This window comes from Nannospalax galili, unplaced genomic scaffold, assembly GCF_000622305.1.
Source record: "Nannospalax galili isolate Female #2095 unplaced genomic scaffold, S.galili_v1.0 scaffold389, whole genome shotgun sequence".
Lineage (NCBI taxonomy): Eukaryota > Metazoa > Chordata > Mammalia > Rodentia > Spalacidae > Nannospalax > Nannospalax galili.
In genome coordinates, this window is record NW_008360310.1 from 1,932,358 (window position 1) to 1,950,974 (window position 18,617).

At 41.0% G+C, this 18,617-nt stretch overlaps 1 protein-coding gene across 1 annotated transcript in view; it reads right to left on the reverse strand.

Moving 5' to 3' along the window:
• The window catches only part of Exoc6b (exocyst complex component 6B), a 629,077-nt gene extending 617,601 nt beyond the window's left edge, over positions 1-11,476 (reverse strand). Inside the window, exon 1 of the mRNA XM_008824711.3 lies at positions 11,250-11,476. Coding sequence (XP_008822933.1) covers positions 11,250-11,359 — 110 coding nt within the window. The 5' untranslated portion in view covers positions 11,360-11,476. The remainder of the gene's footprint in view (positions 1-11,249) is intronic.
• Positions 11,477-18,617: the final 7,141 nt, after the last annotated feature.

The window sequence follows — 18,617 nt, forward strand, 5'->3', positions numbered from 1 at the left end:
GGACCCTGTCTAAAAAAAAAAAAAAAAAAAAAAAAAAGAAAGAAAGAAAGAAATGATGCAAACTGATTTTAAGCAGCAGAGGAACTAACCTTCCCGGACCTATTTTACTGCCAAGTAACAAAACCAAAATTCCTACCTAGACTTTCTGTTGCTGTGACCAAGATCAACTTGGGGAGGAAAGGGTTTATTTCACCTTACGACTTACAGTTCATCATGGAGAGAAGCCAAGAAGGAGCTCAGGACAGAAACTTAGAGGAAGGAACTGAATCACAAACCAGGGAGGAACGCTGCTTACTGGCTTGCTCAGATACTTACTTCTCTTTTACAGTCCAGGCATGCCCAGGGGTGGCACCACCCACAGTGGGCTAGGCCTGCCTACATCTCTCAACATTCAAGATATGCCTCACAGACATGTCCACAGGCCAATTCCAAAGACACAATTCTTCAACAGGGGTCCCCTCTTCCCAGGTGTGTCAAGCTGACAACTAAAGCTATCTAGCACATGAGGGTAGGAAATAAAAGTGCAAAGATGACCCTTGAGAATTTTCTTTTTCAGAATTAACGTTAATAATAAACCTGGCATACTTTAATAAACCTGGTAAGAAGGGCAGATTCTAGGCCATGTTGTTCAAAGCATGCTTTAATAATGGAGCTGATGACAGCTGAAATCTGACGGGCCACTAGAGGCTTGATTTTACAGCATAGTAACCTGCCAGAACATAACTTTTTGAAAACAGACTTTTATTTTTTCCCCAAATGATAATGCATAATTTCATTTTTTCAATTTTCCTCAGCTTAATTAAAGTATAACTGACAGATACAATCTATGGTTAACATGTTTTGATATAGGTAAACATTATGAAATGATTAAGTCAAGGTAACTATCACCTCACATACTTAGTCACTTTATTGTGGACAATATTTAAGATCCACTCTCTTTGCAATTTTCAAGTACACATTTTTCTTATTCCTTAAGAAGCTTCTATTTGGGGCTGGAGAGATGGCTCAGCAGTTGAGAGCACTAACTGCTCATGCAAAGGACCCAAGTTTGATTCCCAGCACCCACATGGTGACTAACAACCATTCGTAACACCAGTTCCAGGGGAATCTGATGCTCTCTCTGACCTCCATGGTCATTGCATGACACAGGTGCACTTACATGCAGGCAATAGACTCATACACATAAAAAAAAATGAAATTTTTTTTTAAAAAGCTTCTATTTATTTACCTTTCTGACTCTGGACTTGTACCTTTCATAATGATTTCTGCTTCTCAACAAGGAAAGCACACTGGATCCTGTCACACACACATTTAGCACAAATGAACTCTCTGCAGGCCCCACTGACCAGTTTATTTTGTTTTAGACATTCTCAAGGGCTTTAGGTCTCAGTACGAACCTCCTGCCCCCTCCAGCCTACCTATGCACACCACTTGTGGATTTCAGTGCTTAGCCAGCCTTCTTGGTATAGAGGTAAACAATCCTATTACTAGGGGTTCACAACAACCTTAGTTTTGTTAGAGGCTATACTGTAGGGAAGCCCATGATAGTACATTAAACACTGGACCATTCTAAGTGATTATAAACACTGTCCTCAGAAGAGCTACATCATTATTATCTGTAGTAGCCATACTATATAATAAATCTCTAGGATATCCGGCCTAACTGAAACTTTGCACCCTTGACCAACAAATTCTTATCCCTTCCTCCCTCTTCAGCCTCTGACAACCACTTTTCTGTCCTCTGCCTCTAGAAGTTCAGCTTTTTAAAATGATGCATATAAGTTGTATCATGCAGTATTTGTCTTTCTGTTCCAAGCTTATTTCATTTAGCATAATGTCATCCAGATTAAGCAGTGTTGTAAAAATGACAGCATTTCCTTGAGTCTGAATAGTCTTCCAACTGTGCATACACATATATGCTGGGTAAATACCACATTGTCTTTATTCATCTATCAGTTGGGTGATTTCTTCTCTTGACTATTCTGAGTAACACTACAATGAACATAGGCCTCCAGAGTTCACATTTTTTTTGGATATGTACCCAGAACTGGGATTGCTGAATCATGTGGGTTCTACCTTTAACTCTTTAAGGAATCTTCATATTGTCTTCCATAATGGCTGCACCAATTTACAATTTTTCTCTCTTTTCTCTCTCCTCCCTCTCTCTCTCTCTCTCTCTCTCTCTCTCTGTGTGTGTGTGTGTGTCCTCCCCCCCCCGCGCTCTGTCCCAGGTTGGCCCTGAACTCACTATGTAGCCAAGGATGGTCCTGAATTCACTATGAAGCCAAGGCTGCCCTTGAACTCCTGATCCTCCTGCCTCTACCTCCCGAGTTCCAGGATTAATAAGTGCACCACCACACTGGCTTCTCTTGTCTTTTTTCATATTGGCCATTTGAACAGGTAACATCTCACTGCAGTTTTCATTTCATTTCTATGATGATTATTGATGTCAAGGATTTTTTTTCATATAACTATTAAAAAGAGGTCATTTTCTGATTCACTAATCGTCACACAGAACCTATACTATAAAACTGACTTAAAGTTCAAGCAAAAATAAAGGCCTTAGAAGAATTTTCTTCCTCTAGAATAATTCGAGAAACAATTGCCAATTCCTAAATCCTTAAGAATGGTCCTTTCTGGTTGGAAAGTTGAGCCTGAGCCATTGTTTCAAAGATCATCTTTCTGGCAACACTCTCTTGAGAAGCCTGGACTCACCCTTGGGTGTGTGTATAACTGTCCTTTCCTTATAACTACCCTTTCCTCTTACTCCCCAGCCCACACGCAAAGACTCAAACCCTCTTCACAATAAACTCCAACTTCAAAAAACAAAAAAAGACAACCTGCTCATCTTCAATAAAAAATGTAGAGGGTAGAAGTTTAGGTCAGTGGTAGAAAACCTGAATGAAAGAAGCCTTGGGTTCACTCTCTAACACCAAAAAAAAAAAAAAAAAAAAAAAAAAAAAAGGAAAAGTGTAGTGATACTTTGATCTCAGCACTCAGGAAGTTAAAGGCAGGTGAATTTCTGTGAAATTGAGGCCAGCCTGGTCTATACAGCAAGTTCTAGGCCAGCTGGGGCTACAGGAAGACCCTGTGTGGAAAAAAGGAAAAAAACAAAAAAAACATAGACCAGGTATGGTGGTACATAGTTTTCTCAGGACTCTGGAAGCAGAATTAGGTGGACCTCTGTGTGTTAAGCCTGGTCTACATAGTGAGTTCTAGTGAGTTCTAGGCCAGCCAGGACTACACAGTGAGACACTGTCTAAAAAAGAAAAAAAAAAAAAAAAAGGAAAAGACAAACATGAAAAATGATATACATATAGCAAATGAGCAGATGAAAAGATGTTCAATATCATTAACAGGTAGGAAAATTAAAGTTAAAACTGCAACGAAGCCAGGTGTGATAGCACAGGCATGTAATTCCACCTCTTCGGAGACAGAGGCAGGAGGATCAGCCTCAGCTATATGAGAACCAATCTCAAAAAAAAAAAAAAAAAACTGAGTAACTGATTATTACACACACAACAGGGTGACCAAATTTTCTAAAAGTAACAATACCTAATGCTGGTAAAGATGTAGAAGAATTAGAACAAATTAGTTACACATCGAACCAGCAATTCTACTCCTAGATAAATATACCAAAAGAAATGAAAATGCATATTCATACAAAAATCTGTACATAAATATTTCTATAGATGCTTATTTATAACCAAAATCTAGAAACAACCGATACGTCTTTCAATTAAACAAATAAACATGGTATAGTTAAACCATGAAAAACTACTCAGTAATAAAAAGCAGCAAACTATTGACAAATGTAATAAATGGATGAAACTCTGTACTAAGAGGAAAAAGTCAACCCCAGGTTATATAACATATGATTTTTTAAAAAACATACAAATACACATCACACTAGTAGTTGCCAGAGTTCAAGGAGGAGATGTAGAAGAAACTGGTGGGCTGTAAGAAAGCTGCATAAGTATTCCTTGTGCTGACAGACTGCTACATCTTGACTATCAAGGTACATTTCAACACTGTGGATATGGTTTTAGGTTTTTGGGGTTTTTTGGTTTTTTGGTTTTTTTTTTTTTAGACAGGGTCTCTCTGTAGCCCTACCTGGCCTGGAACTTACTATGTAGACCAGCATGGCCTTGAACTCAGAGATCCGCCTGCCTCTGCCTCCCAAGTGCTGGGATTAAAGGCATGTGCCACCACACCTGGCAACTATAATTCTATAAGATGTCATCAATGGAAGAAACTGAATAAAGGGTACAGGAGATTCCTGTATTATTTTGTGCAACTATATGAATATTCATAATTATCTCAGAATTAAAAGGTTCAAAACCTAAAAATTTTCAGAAGCTACAAAATACATTCAATCAGATCCACATCTATTTTAAATACATTTTCTTGGGAGTGGGGAGGAATGAGACAGGGTCTCATTATATATCACAGACTGGCTTAGAAATTGCTATGCAGCCCAGGCTGGCCTCAAATTTGAGATCCCCCTGCCTCCACATTCTAAGTGCTAGGACTAAAGGTGTATACCACCACGACTGGCTGAATATGCTACCGATAACCTTTTTTTTTTTCCAGAGCGCTTCTCATCTTACCTTCCTCTTTCTTTTGCTGCTCCAACACTGAAGATCTCCACTGGCAGCTTTTCTTTATAAACATCAAGGAACTCTTTCACCCTCACCAAAACCCAACATTTGCCTAGCTCTGTTATTATATTCTTTTCAATGTGTTCCATAAATGCCTTTCCTTAAGTCAAACTCAGTACCAAAATTCAGTCAGGTCTAAAGTCTGTTATTTTTATACATTCATATTGATTGATAAGATCACATTTCATGCCAGAACCTTTAGAATTTACTGTTTATTAGCATCAAAGGAGAAAATATCATGATTCCTGCTTGCCTGCTTGGATGTTTCACCAAACAATGTGTATTTTAAAGTTCCAAATCACAGGAAGTAGCAGGGAGATAAAAACAAAAGCACAAATGTAAAGACACAATTTACAAAAAAAAAAAAAAAAGGTAAGGAAGTTTTTAAAAATACAGATGCTGAAAATAAAAAGAATGAGCCTTCACTGGGAAAATGGAAGAAGAAATTGGTGCTCTACCATATGACACCATAATGCTAAACGTATGCTTGGCACACAGTGCTTCTCAGATCTATAAAACCAATAAAATCAGGTCTATAAAATCTATTCTTCTACAGTGGTTTTTTTTTTTTTTTTTTTAACTGTGTAAAGAAGGGCAAGCAAGATATTCAGCAGGTAAAAGTGCTTGCTGTGCAGGTCTAATGACCTGAGTTCAATCCCCAGAATCCATGAAAAGGCAGAAAGAGACTGACTCCAGAAACTTGCCCTCTGACTCCACACACATGCAGCATAGCATGCACACCCACACACATCATGCTCACAGATACACAATAAGTAATGTTTTTCATGCTTTTTTAAAAATATCCACCTTTGGCAAATGGCCATTATTATTTATCTGACACACAAATGTAACATGTATTTGAAAGCATCTAAATATTAAAATGAGCCAAGCATGGTGGGGCATAATCTGAGCACTTGGGAGGAGGTGGCAGGAAGAACAGGAATTCAAGGTCAACCTAAAGTAGGTAATGAGTTACAGGGCAGCCTAAACTACATACGACCCAAAAACTCTCAAAAGGTCAAAAAGTTAGGGGCTGGAGAGATGGCTCAGTGGTTAAGAGCACTGACTGCTCTTGCAGAGGACCCGGGTTCGATTCCCAGCACTCAAATGGCGGCTTCAAACCATCCTTAACTCAAGTTCCAGGGGAATCTGAAGCCCTCTTCTGACCTCTGTGGCACTGTGCAACACGGGTGCACTCACATATATGCAGGCAATACACTCATACACATAAAATAAAAATAATAAAATTTTTTAAGTTAAATAAATAATACATATTTAGGACTGTAATTATTGGTTTTGTTTTTGCTTTTACTCAACCATCAATCTGTTACCAAACAGTTAAATGAAGAGAGATACTTCACTACATTGCAAGATGCATGTTAGTCTGAGGTTCTTCAAGACTGAACAGCATGTAGAATTTTAACAGAGTACTACTAGGCTTGTATCATTATTTAGTTGTATTGAGAGACCACTTAGTCATTTCAGTGGGTAGCATGGTTTTTACAGCTCTACAATAGAGCTATGTAAATGTATATTCCATGTTTCAGTCTATCACTCATGTATTGAGAATGAACACTGTAATTTTTTAAAGATTATAACTCTAGGATAGGGTAGGCTTCAGACATTCCAGGTAAGCAACCTCCTTAATCAGGGATACATTTTATCTTACAGTGTATCAATGATTACTTTTTTGATTGGCAAAATTTCAAATGGTAAAGGTGAACTGACTTTTTGAAACTTCAATTTTAAATTACTCCAAACAAAATTATGATGGCACTAATGGCGTTTGCACCCATGCTAGTATACACCCAAATGAGAAGAACTGTGGCCCTGTCCTTCTTACTCTCTCAATGCCTTGGTGCTCTCTCAGAAAACCAAAAGACCTCTGAAGGGGTAGAGAGATGGCTCAGTCGTTAAGAGCACTGGCTGTTCTTGCAGAGGGCCAGGGTTCGATGGTCAGCTAACAACAATCATCTATACTTCAGTTTCGGGGGATCCCATCCCTCTCTGACTCCACACTCCAGGAGTTACATACAAAAGACTTATACACACTAAAAAAAAAAAAAAAAAAAAAAAAAAAAAAAAAATAAATGTTGCTTTTAACCACATGATTTTGGAAGCAGATGTACATGCACTATTGTTTTGTTTTTTTGCTAACAACTGTCCATAACTCCAGTTCTAGGGGATCTGACAGCCTCTTCTGACCTCCAAGGACACTGCACGACACGGGTGCACTTACCTACATGCAGGCATAATATTCATACACATAAAATAAAAATATCAAATTAAAAATTAAAAAAAAAAGACCTGTACCATGGCTCAACAGGTAAAGGTGCTTGCTCCAAGCCTGAGGACCTGAATTCAATCCCTAGAACCCACAAGTTGGAAGGAGAGGAACCAACTCTCTTGAGTTGTCCTCTGACCTCCACATGAGTGAATAATAGCCTTGAAAAAAATAAACAGGAGAGTAGGAATGGCTTAAAGAGGGAGAAGCAGCAAAATGAAGGGTGACTATTAAGGGGTGTTTCTTTGGGGAATCATGAAACAGTTCTAAATTAGATTGTGATTGTTGCACAATGCTATTAATATACTAAAAGTCATTGAATTATACATATTAAAAGGGTAGAGTGAATGATTTATGAATTATATCACAATGAAGTTACTTTTTTTTTTCTTTTGGTCTCTTTGAGACCCATCTGACCTGGAACTCTATAAATAGTATGTAGTAGACCAGGCTGACCTTGAACTCACAGAGATTCTCCTGCCTCGGTCTCCTGAGTGCTGGAATTAAAGGTGTGTGCCACGAAGCCTGGCTGAAGCTACCTTTTTTTTAATATTTTATTTGTTATTTTTATTTTATATGTACAACTGTATTGCCTGCATGTATGTGAGTGCACCCATGTCGTGCAATGCCCCGGAGGTCAGAAGAGGGCTTTGGATTCCCCTAGTACTGGAGTTAAGGACGGTTCGTAGCCGCCATGTGGGTGCTGGGAATCAAACCCGGGTCCTCTGCAAGAGCAGTCAGTGCTCTTAACCACTGAGCCAACTCTCCAGCCCTGAAGCTACCTTTTTTAAGACAAGGTTTTCTGTACCCCAGGCTGGTCTTGAACTTGCTGTGTAGCCAAGGATGACCTTAACTGCCTGATCCTCCTGCCTCCACACCACCCAAGTATACGGCCCAAGTACTGGAATTACAAGGGTGATCCACTATACCCAGCTATAAAGCTACTTTTTAAATGGCAGTGTATTCCATTATTAAAGTTAGACATGTAAGGAAAAGTTTTAAATACAATTAAGCTGAAAGCCCACTGAAATAACCCAGCAAGCAAAATAAGGAAATGACTCCTATTGGTTAAATAAACCAGAGTAGATGCACAGACATGGGATTTGAAAAATGAAAACATGGAGCTATTCTTCCTAAGTGATTTAGAATCAGAAGACAATCTGGAATCAGAGGACAATCTGGCTGTGACATCTGTAATACCTCTGACCACCAGCACTGATTCAGGTGATCTGGCTAGATAGGTGGGTGTACCCTGCCTTCTTCACTGCTCTATGTGTGACCCTCCCTAGCTGCAGCTGAAGAACACAACCTCCATCAACATGGGACTTTCTTCAGTCAAGGCTATATGCGCAGCTGGGTTCCCCAGCTACAGGACAGGCCTCAGCATCTTTCAGGTCTTGTTCCAAAATTAGGGCTTGATTAACAAAATAATTATTAAGATGAAGACAAAGGAAAGAGACAGATACTTTCCCAAAAGAATTTCCTAGGCAGCAGCTTGTATATATGTGGATATGGTTGGGTCTTCCTAATTACAATGAAGAAACACATTGCCTTAATGTATATGGGAATCTACCAACATTACATACATGGTTCTAAACTAAAATAAAACTCAAGGAAAAGTCAAGCCACTGTGACTCCTCAAACAAAATGGGATAAAATTAGGAAACTAACTTCATACCATGGAGGGGAAGGCAAAAAGCTACTAATATCTATATTGTCTGTACAATAACTAGAGAGTCAGGTAGCCATGAAGTCAATTTTTTAAGAACAAAAATTTATAAATACATATATTACTCTGGCACCAATTTACTCTTATTCTCTGTTCTTAATCTTTTATTAGAAAATGTATCTTGAGAACAGCTAAGAATCTGTTGCCCTAAAAATATAGAATATCTTGAAACTTGGAAGAAATAGAAAAAGACATTCTATGAAGAGAAATAGAGGAGTTTGAACTTCACAGTTGAGGTTGGTTAGGGAAGATCTACTTTCTTCATTCAACTTGTTTAGTGATTGTGATGAAAAACAAGAGATAATGACAAGAGGAACATGCAGCATAAGGCCTGGAATCTGAATCATCAAGTCTGTGCATGCTGCTGCCTCTAAATGGGATAAGGAAAAAAGGTGAGATCATCCCATGAATATGAGCAGGGACAAGCTAGACTAAAGACAAAGGCAGTGAGTACTATTTGTGTTACAAAAGTTCAACTATTGGGACTTTGAGTGAGACAGTAAGATTTAGGGTTTTCTACCAAAGAAAACATGAAATCAGAAATCCAAATCCTTGGCTAGGAAGATGGATTAGCAGGTAAAGGCGCTTGCTGCCAAGGCTGGCAACGTGAGTTCAATCCTTACTCACATGATAGGCGAGAATCTACTCCTGCAGGTTGTCTTCTGACCTCCGCAATGCATGTACATAGACAAAAATAAAGAAATGCAAAAAATGATTTATCCAGATCCTCTAAAAACAATTCTCTATAGAGAATTAGGAAAAGCAACTAAAATTGATAGCATCATGTAGTAGGACCTGGACGGTTTTATTTTCAGTAGTAACTGTGTCCCATACGGTAAAAGACTCCTTAATTCATGTACTTCCCTTTCCAGGAAAAAAAAAAAAAAAAAAAAAAAAAAAAAAAAAAAAAAAAAAAAAAAACTCAGTGATAATAACAAAGAAAATTTCAGGAAGACTGGGAGAATGGGTAAGATATTTAAACCATAATTTGTATATTCCTAAAGTCAAGATACCAGAAAAATCAATACCAAAATTCAGTTTATACAAATATGTACTACTAGGGCTGGGGATGTAGCTCAGTTGGTAGGGTGCTGGCCTAGCAGGCACAAAGTCCTGGGTTCCATCACCAGTACTGCACTAAACTGAGCATGATGCAGTTTGCCTATAATTCTAGTACTTAAGAAGTGGAAATACTAGCATCAGAAGTTCAAGGGTATTCTCAGCTATATAGCAAATTCAAAGCAGCCCAACAACACACTCACAAAAATATACTACTTCATTGAGGGTTAACATACAAATCACAGCAAACTCAAGTGATGATACTAAATTAAAGTTATTAATTTTAAAAAGTACAGCAATTGCAAACCACAAGCAACTCAAGACATTGATGGTGCTCTAATAAGGAATTCTTCCTAAAAATTCTAGTAATCCCAACTACTCCAGTGGGAGCTTTACTAGATTTCCAATGAAATTCTGCGGCTGAATTTCTTAACACTCTCACTCTGGTAACACTTTAGTTACTTAAAATCAAATAGTTAAAGCCACTAATAGCATACGTAGGAGAATATTAGTAACTGTGGTTTGTTTGATATTTCTTTATTTACTAAAGTGATTTTCAATGTACTAACTGCATGGAGATCAGAATGCATCAGGAGAAAAAAAAAAAAAAGGAAAAATTGGTTCTAGGACACCAGGAAACTGAGGGGAAAGTACCATAACTGAGCTTGATGAATAATTCTCAACAGGAAGTATAGCAGACAGCAATGCCCATCTAAGGCAGAACAAAAGCATGGAAGAATCTAAGGGCTGGGCATTCAAGTCCGCTGAAGAGGACTTCCTGGCATGCTGCAAGACAGTGGGTTCCATCCCCTAGCACCACAAAAAAAGAGAGGACAGCAAAGTGTCTCCATGTAGAGTGCCTTAGCTGGAATCTAGGGACTCACTTTACTTCCTCTTTGACCTTGGGCAAGTTAGTTAATCTCCCTGTGCCTCAGCTGATGAATGAGACCATAACAGTACCCCACGGCAGTACTGCGTGGCGGCTTCAATAGTTATATCCATAATCGTTACACAGAATACCTTGCTCTGTAGATAACAAGTGCCAGGTAAGGAAGCTGAGGAAGGCAGAGGTTTGCTCTGACATCTCCAACCGAAAGCAGGTGTAAGAGCCCAGACAAGATGACTGGGGCGGGAGCTTAGGGCATCTCCAGGACGGTCTCAACATCCCAAGACTGCACCTCGGCAGGGTCGCCCTCCTACAGGGCTCAGGAGAGAGCATTTCCTCCAGGCCCAGGATTTCCAGGGCTCTCGGGACTGTGATGGGCAGTTCCACTGTGAACCAAACCTCCGCCTGAATCCACTGAGGGGCTGCAGAAGGGAGCCGGCTGCCATTTGGGGCAGGCTGACTGCCCCTCTCCACCACCACTCCTCAGAGCGTCTCCAGAGGAGCCTCTGCCGGCGCCAGGAGGGGAGCACACGCAAGGCAGCGCCTAGCCCAAGACCTGGCCGCCCGTGGCTGTCCCACAGCGATGACCGGACCCGTTCAGCCCGCGCCCAGCGGCACGGCCCCAGGTACCTGAGCGTGGGCCCGATGCAGGCCGTGTCGGTGCTCTCGATCTCCCGCAGGATCCGCTCGTGCTCCGACGCCGTCTCCAGGCTCTCTTCCGCCATCTTCCCCCGTTCCATCTCGGGCCCCGCCGCGCCGCCCTCCTTCAGCGCGAACCTCTCACCCACCGGAACGCTCCCTCAGCCCGGGATCGGCTACTAAGATGCCAGCACCCCGCTGTGCGACCCCGCCCTCGGATGCCGCGCCCCCTCGCGTCAGCGCGGCGACAAGCGTAGCGCGCTACCCGCTGGAAGTTGTAGTCCACTGACTGTGGTATTGTGGGGAGTTGTCACCTCATTTGCAGGTTGAATCCTTTGCAACTCTTAAGACCAGGAGAAAAATCCCTAAATTCTAAGCCCTAAAGGACACATATACAGTGACACCAGGTCAGGCAGTGATACTAAGTCTGCACATTTTTACTTAGCACCTTTTCTATAAAGTGAAAAATGTTCTACATGAGCAAATGATTTAAAAAAAAAAAACGTTGAGCTAGACATATACTGACAGCAGACAACAATCTTAAGGAGGAGCCAGAGGGTGAGCTGGAGGATCAAACTTGATGAAAGGCAAAACGTGGCTGAAAGCTGTTCAGAGAATAGAGATCTGTCTGGCTGTGAAGGGTTGCAGAGACAAGACTTGGAAACTTAACAGGTGTGAAGCACACCCAGACAAGATTTAATTTGCACTAAGTTATAAAGTAATAAGAAATGAGGCTGGAGAGAGAAAAAGAAGGAGAGGAAAGGAAGAAAGGTGGAGAAACAAAAAATGAAAGAGAGAGAGAAAAGAGAGGGGGCTGGAGAAATGGGTCTGTGGTTAAGAGCATTTGCTGCTCTTGCAAAGTACAGTATCCAACACCCACATGGCAATAACAACTGTAGAAAACTTCAGTTCCAGGAATCCAATGCCCTCTTCTAGTTTCTGCAGGCACTGCATCTACATGGCGCTCTTACACACAGGCAAAACTCTCCTACATAAAAATACAAATAAATGGATAAAAGAAGGAAACAGAATAAGGAAGAAAGGAGAGGGAGGGAGAAAGAGAAAGAACGTGGAAAGAGAGACAGAGACAAAGAATGAGGGTAGAAACATACCTTAGAAAGAAGATGTGAAGTCCTGACCACAGAGTAAACACTTGTTCTTAATTCTAGTGACCCGTTGAGACATTGCCCATTAATCAGAACCACCTAGAAACACATTCATGCTTCCTAAATACAGACTATTCTGGAAATTCTGATCCAGTCACTTACAGTTAATAAACTCCTCAGAATTCAATTTTTAAATTAGGTTTATTGATCAATGCTGGCACTTTTACTACCAAAATGAATACAAAGCTGTTGAAGATTTTTTTTAGAAAAGAAGACACAGTCAGAACTCCGACATGAGGAAATTAGAGGGCAGCAAGTGCACACGTTGACAGAGATTGAGAATTTGGGGACAAACCGTCTAGGAGATTATCAGGGTTAAACCAGTAAGCAGCATGAGACTGCATAAGAATAAAAAGGAATGGACGGATGGAAAAAGCATTGTAAACAGGGAATTGTCAGGTTTACTGAACACCAAGCACGTTGGACATGATGTCAGCTGAGAACAGCGGAGCTGTCAGTCAAAGAAGATTCAATCTGAAAATTGGAATAAATAACTTGGGCCACAACTATACTATGTTATTGCTGCTTCATTAAAAAGAAAGAGATTTGGGTGTAAAGAGATGGCTCAGCAGGTAAAAGCACTGGCTGCTCTTGCAGAGGAGCTGGGTTCAATTCCAAGCACCCACATAGTGACTAACAATCAACCTTAACTCCAGTTCCAGGGACCCAATACTGTCTTCTGGCTTCCTCTGGCATTTCATGCAGAGGACACTTACATATATACAGGCAAAACACTCAAATGAGCTAATAAAAATTCACATATGGAGCTAGAGGGATAGCTCCATGATTAAAAGCACTTATTGCTCTTCCAGAAGATCTGGGGTCATTTCCCAGTACCCATACGGTAGCTAACAACTGCCCCTAACTCCAGTTCCAAGGAATCCAAAGACCTCTTCTGGCCTCCACAGGTGTTACACGTACATGGTACACTTACATACATACAGAAAAACACTCCTAAAGTAAAAATAAATAAAATCTTTAAAAAAACACTTTCAATTTACATGTATACTTTTATTATAAAATATTACAGAGGTTAAATATTTCTGGAAAGATATGCACAAAGCTGTGAAGAGTAGTAGCACCAGAAAAATTTAAAAGCTCTGAAGTAGGAGGAAATTCACTTCATATCCCTAGTTTCCTATGTCCATTGCTTCCTCAAAAACTAGTACTTATTAAGTAGAAATGCATATTAACAATGAACATACCAGTAGTGAGGAGAACAGGTGACAAGTCTTGGTTTGTAGGAAAAGGCAAGTTGCTAAACCTGTCTGATTCTACATAATCCCTGGCTGTCCTCATTTTATCCCATTAGTCATGCTTTAAAACTTTCCCACAGATGCAGAGGGTAAGGAGAATACAGAACCTTTCCTATTTCTGAAGATCTCTTGATATCCATGTCACAGGCCCCTTTGGATCCCCAGTTTAGCATCACACTCAGCAAAAAGCTTTTCCAGCTGGACTATAAACAACCAGGTCTGTACAGTAGAGGTCAAACCTGCTTCTACCAAGGCCAGCAGAGTTTTTTGTTGTTTTTCAGAAGTACCAAACAGGCCAGAAGTCCAATATCTTGCAATAAGTATGTGAGCCCAAGCAACTGGTACAGAAAGATCCAGTAAAGATGGGCTGTCTGCACTGAGTTCTTGCATGCAATGACCACGTTATGTCCAGAAGGCAGCATTTCAAAGCACTCCTTCCCATCCTCTGGCTCTTACGTTCTTTCTATACCTTCTTCTACAATGTTTCCTGAGCTTTGGGAGGCTGTTGCTTGATAGAGATGCCCCATTTAGAACAGCACACACAGCACTTGATAGTCATTTAGATGGAGGTGGAGGCAGGAGGAACAAGAGTTATGGTAATCCTCTTCTATATAAGAGTTAGAGACCAGCCTGGACTACAAGAGACTCTGTTTCTAAATAACTAGATAGTTGATAGAAATATAAATAGGTATATAGACAAATTATATAGATGCTAGACAAATGAGACCCTGTCTCTAAATAAAGAGATAGCTGATAGACACATATACAGATACATAGACAAATTAAATAAAGAAATAGATAGACTGATAAATGAGACTGCCTCAAAATAAATAAATAGATGAGGGGCTGGAGAGATGGCTCCGCAGTTAAGAGTACTTGTGGCTCTTGCAGAGGACCAGGCTTCTGTTGCCAACACCCACATAGTAGCTAACAACTGTAAGTCCAGGTGGGAGGAATCTGACACCCTCTTCTGGCCTCTGAGATCAATACATACACATTGTGTACTTACTACATGCAGGCAAAACACTCATACACAAAAAATAAAATTAATTAATAAATCTTTTTAAATGGATTGAGAATACGTCTCAGTGGTATCACACTTACATAGTGTGGGTGAGTCCCTGTATAAGTTCCACCCCAGAAATGCAAAACAAATTAACTTTAAGGGGATAAAGCTCCATGGCAGAGCACCTGCCTAGCATGCATGAGGCCCTGGGTCTAATCTCCAGCACTGCAAAAGAGAAAAATAATAATAATTTAAAAAATACAGAACCGGAGTATACCTCAATTGGTACAGTGCTCACCAACCTAGCATGCATGATGTCATGGATTCAGTTTCCATCACCAAACAAACTGGAGCTACAACCACATGTCTCAATCTAGGAATCCAGATGTAGAGACAGGAAGATCAGGAGGTCAAGATTATCTTCCACTACCTGTGGAGTTAGAAGCCAACCTGGGCTTCAGGAAACTCTGTCTCTACATACATACACACACACATACATACATACACACATATACATACACACATATGTTGTTGAATTTATATCAATTCTTGAATTTTTCCTGGGTGTTTCGAATGCAAACGTGTCACACAAGGCATGATGGCGGATGCCTTTAATCCCAGCATTCTGGAGGCAGAGGCAGGCAGATCTCTGTGAGTTCAAGGCCAGCCTGGTCTGTATAGTGAATTCCAGGCCAGGTGGGCTACAGAGAGGTCCTGTCTCAAAAAAAAATCCTCAAATGCAAATGTGTCAAAAAAGTTTTCTTTTTCTCTCTCACTTCATGTGGAGGTTTGAATGACAATGTACACTATAGGCTCAAATATTTGAAACTTGGTCCCCATTTGGTGGCGCTGTTTTGGTTAGGAAGTGCAGCCTTGTTGAAGAAAGTATGCCATTGGGGGTGGATTTTGAGAGCTCATAGCCTTCCCCCACTTCCAATTTACTCTCTCTGCTTCCTGCCCTGCTTGAAGATGTCAGTGCCCAGCTTCCTGCTCTGGCCATCACTGTCTTGCCTCCCATTATGGATCTCCCTTTGGAATTCTAAGCCAAAATAAACTCTTCTACATGTTGCCTTGGTCATGCTGTTGTATTACACCAACACAAAATTAACTACTGTACTTCCCAAACATGTCTAATTAATAACAACCAGGCATACCCACCAGAAGACATTCTAGATCATTCCTTTCTCTCATCTCCTCCCTCTAACAGACAATCAAGTCCTGCTAATTTTCCAATCTGCTCACTCTTCTTTGTCTCCTCTGTCCCTTCTCTAGTTCAGGTCCTGGCAGCTATATCAGATCCATGATAACCAAACCATCACCTCTATTCTGGATACTGCTTTGCCAATGTTCATTCCACAGGAACAGCACCTTCATTCTGTAAGACTCCTCTCCAGAGTCACCTCTCCTCTGTGCAGTTTCTTGTATGATCTAATTTTCCCTCTAGGCTCAGCCTCCTGAGTATACCCAGAAGCTCCCGTGTGACATTTCCCAATGTCTCTCCCTCAGGACATCTCTGTCCCTTACAGTAAAGGAGCTAAGAGACCGAGTTTGGTGTCAGATTGTCTAGATTTGATCAAGTCTACCAGATGTGTGTTTTATATTCTCTCCAAGTTGCTTTGCCAAAATACCTGACAAACGGAAAATAAGGGGAGAAAGTGTTTATTGTAGCTCATAGTTCCAGGTTACCATCCCTCATGGTAGGGGGAAGGTAGGGGGAGGGATTCAAAGCATCAGGAACTTGGAGTAACTCCTCACATCACCTCTACAGTCAGAAGAGAGCAATGGATAAATGCATGCATGCTTGTGCCCAGCTTAGCTATTCATTTTATGCAGTCCAGGATTCCACACCCAGAAAATGGTCCCTCCTCAAGTGGTCTTTCCCACATCAACCTATTTAATATATCCCTTAGTCACTCTCATAGGCTAACCTGAATCTAGACACTCCCTCATAGGTATGACCAAGCTTGCCTCCTAGCTGTCCGATTAACAAGTAATACTAAGCATCACAATTCTAGTCCAATGATTGGATTGTTATTCATCTCTATGTTCACTTTCCCCTCCTATTTGGTAAAGTTGATAATACTGCCCACCTCATAGGGATAAATTGATTAGTTGCTACAAAATATTAGAGGGAAATATTGATCTTAATGATGTCATTTACTTCCTTAGCTTCAGCACATTAGCCAAGGGCTTTAAAATGACACCGTAGCTTAGAATAAATGAACTTGACACACTCTCTCTCTCTCTCTCTCTTTCTCTCTCTCTCTCTCTCTCTCTCTCTCTCCTACTTACACTCTGTTTCTTTACTGTTGTGTTTTTTAAGTCAGTGTTGAATGAAGTCCAGGCTAGTCTCAAACTCACTATGCAGTCAACCATGGCCCTTACTTACCGATTCTATTATCTCCATCTCCCAATGCTGGTATTACAGGCATGTTGAGATGGGACTATTGGGGTGTTTTTAAGAATGGCAGAGCCTTCTCAGGGAGCTGAGCCAGTAGCTCCCAGGTTCTTGTTCTTCAAATTCAAAGAATGAAATTCATGGTCCACAAAGGGTGAGTATTATTATAGATTCATAGGTGGCGGGGGGGGGAGAGAGAGAGAGAGAGAGAGAGGTTACAGAGCATATATATAGCTGAAGGGGTCCCAGGAAACAGGGTACTATCCAGCTGCTCTTCCAGGGGCTTTTTAAAGGACTTATGGCAGAAATTGAGGTGAGGAATGGGATATGCTGGTCAGACTCAATCAGGTATCCAGGTGCCCCCTCTCAGTTTCTATTCTATAGTCACGTGTTGATTTTAGGCAGGAGTGCTCATTTAGGAGAAAACCAAGGAAGAGGAACCAGAACATCTCATCAGCAAAAGCATTCTCTAAGCTGCTGCTCTGGGGGGTCCCTACTCTACCTGAACAGTTTCTGTCTCCTGTTCTCAGCAGTGTGATGCCATACCTAGCTCCAATAGATGGCTTTCTAAGGGAAGGAATATGCCTCCCTATGAGATCTAAACTTCCTGGGTGCAAGAATCAACACCCTTCCTTCTGGCTGTTCCTACATGCTGGGAGGGTTCTAAACTGGCAGGAAGTAAAGGAAAGAACATGACCTGAACCATGATGGGAAAGACAGGGCTCCTAGGGCTCCCCTGTCTTTGTTTGCTTCTCCAACATCATTGGGGATTATGAAGAGGCCTCTCTGGAGTCTGTGTGCTTTAGCTCCCCTCCGTGATGATGTCACCTGTTGCTCTGCGTGGCTGCTGAATCCCCAGCCACACTGACATCACCCCTTGGTTTCCTTGGGTGCAGTCCAAATGTCCTTGTCTGAGCTAACTTCCATCATCAGGAGTTGAAGGGTTCATTTCTTCCTATGAGTCTTCTCCCATGTGTGGGCAGCTTTTCTTCCCTGCTTCCCACCCTGACTTCTGTCCCCTTGAATAAGCTTCACAGAAGACTTTGCCTCATTAACAAACTGCTTTGAATCTCTGACACAGTTATCTAAACTGGGAAACACAGGAGATTGGGGAAAAAAAAATGTTCCCCAGTGATCTCTGTCACTGTGAAAAGGAAAAGCTGAGCAGAAGGAAATTAGGACACTTTGTCAACTTTTGCAGGACCTAACTTTCACAAGACTGTTCTTGTTCAATGCTGGAAACTTCAAAGCCATTTATATTGTCAAATGTCTGTCAATCTGGTCTAATATGTGCTCCCTTTTCTGGAATCTGCAGTGATGTATTTTTGGATATGCTTATCAGTTGGCTGAGGACTGGCAACCCCACGTACTTCAAGATGAGATTGCTCAAGGAAAGATCAGACTTAGGACTTTCAGCCCAATCCCAGGGGAGAAGGCAGAGACCTCTGATCAGATTGATCATTAGTGGGCAATGATTTAATCAAACTTACCTATGTATTGAAACTTCTGTAAAAACCAGCAGGACAGGATTTA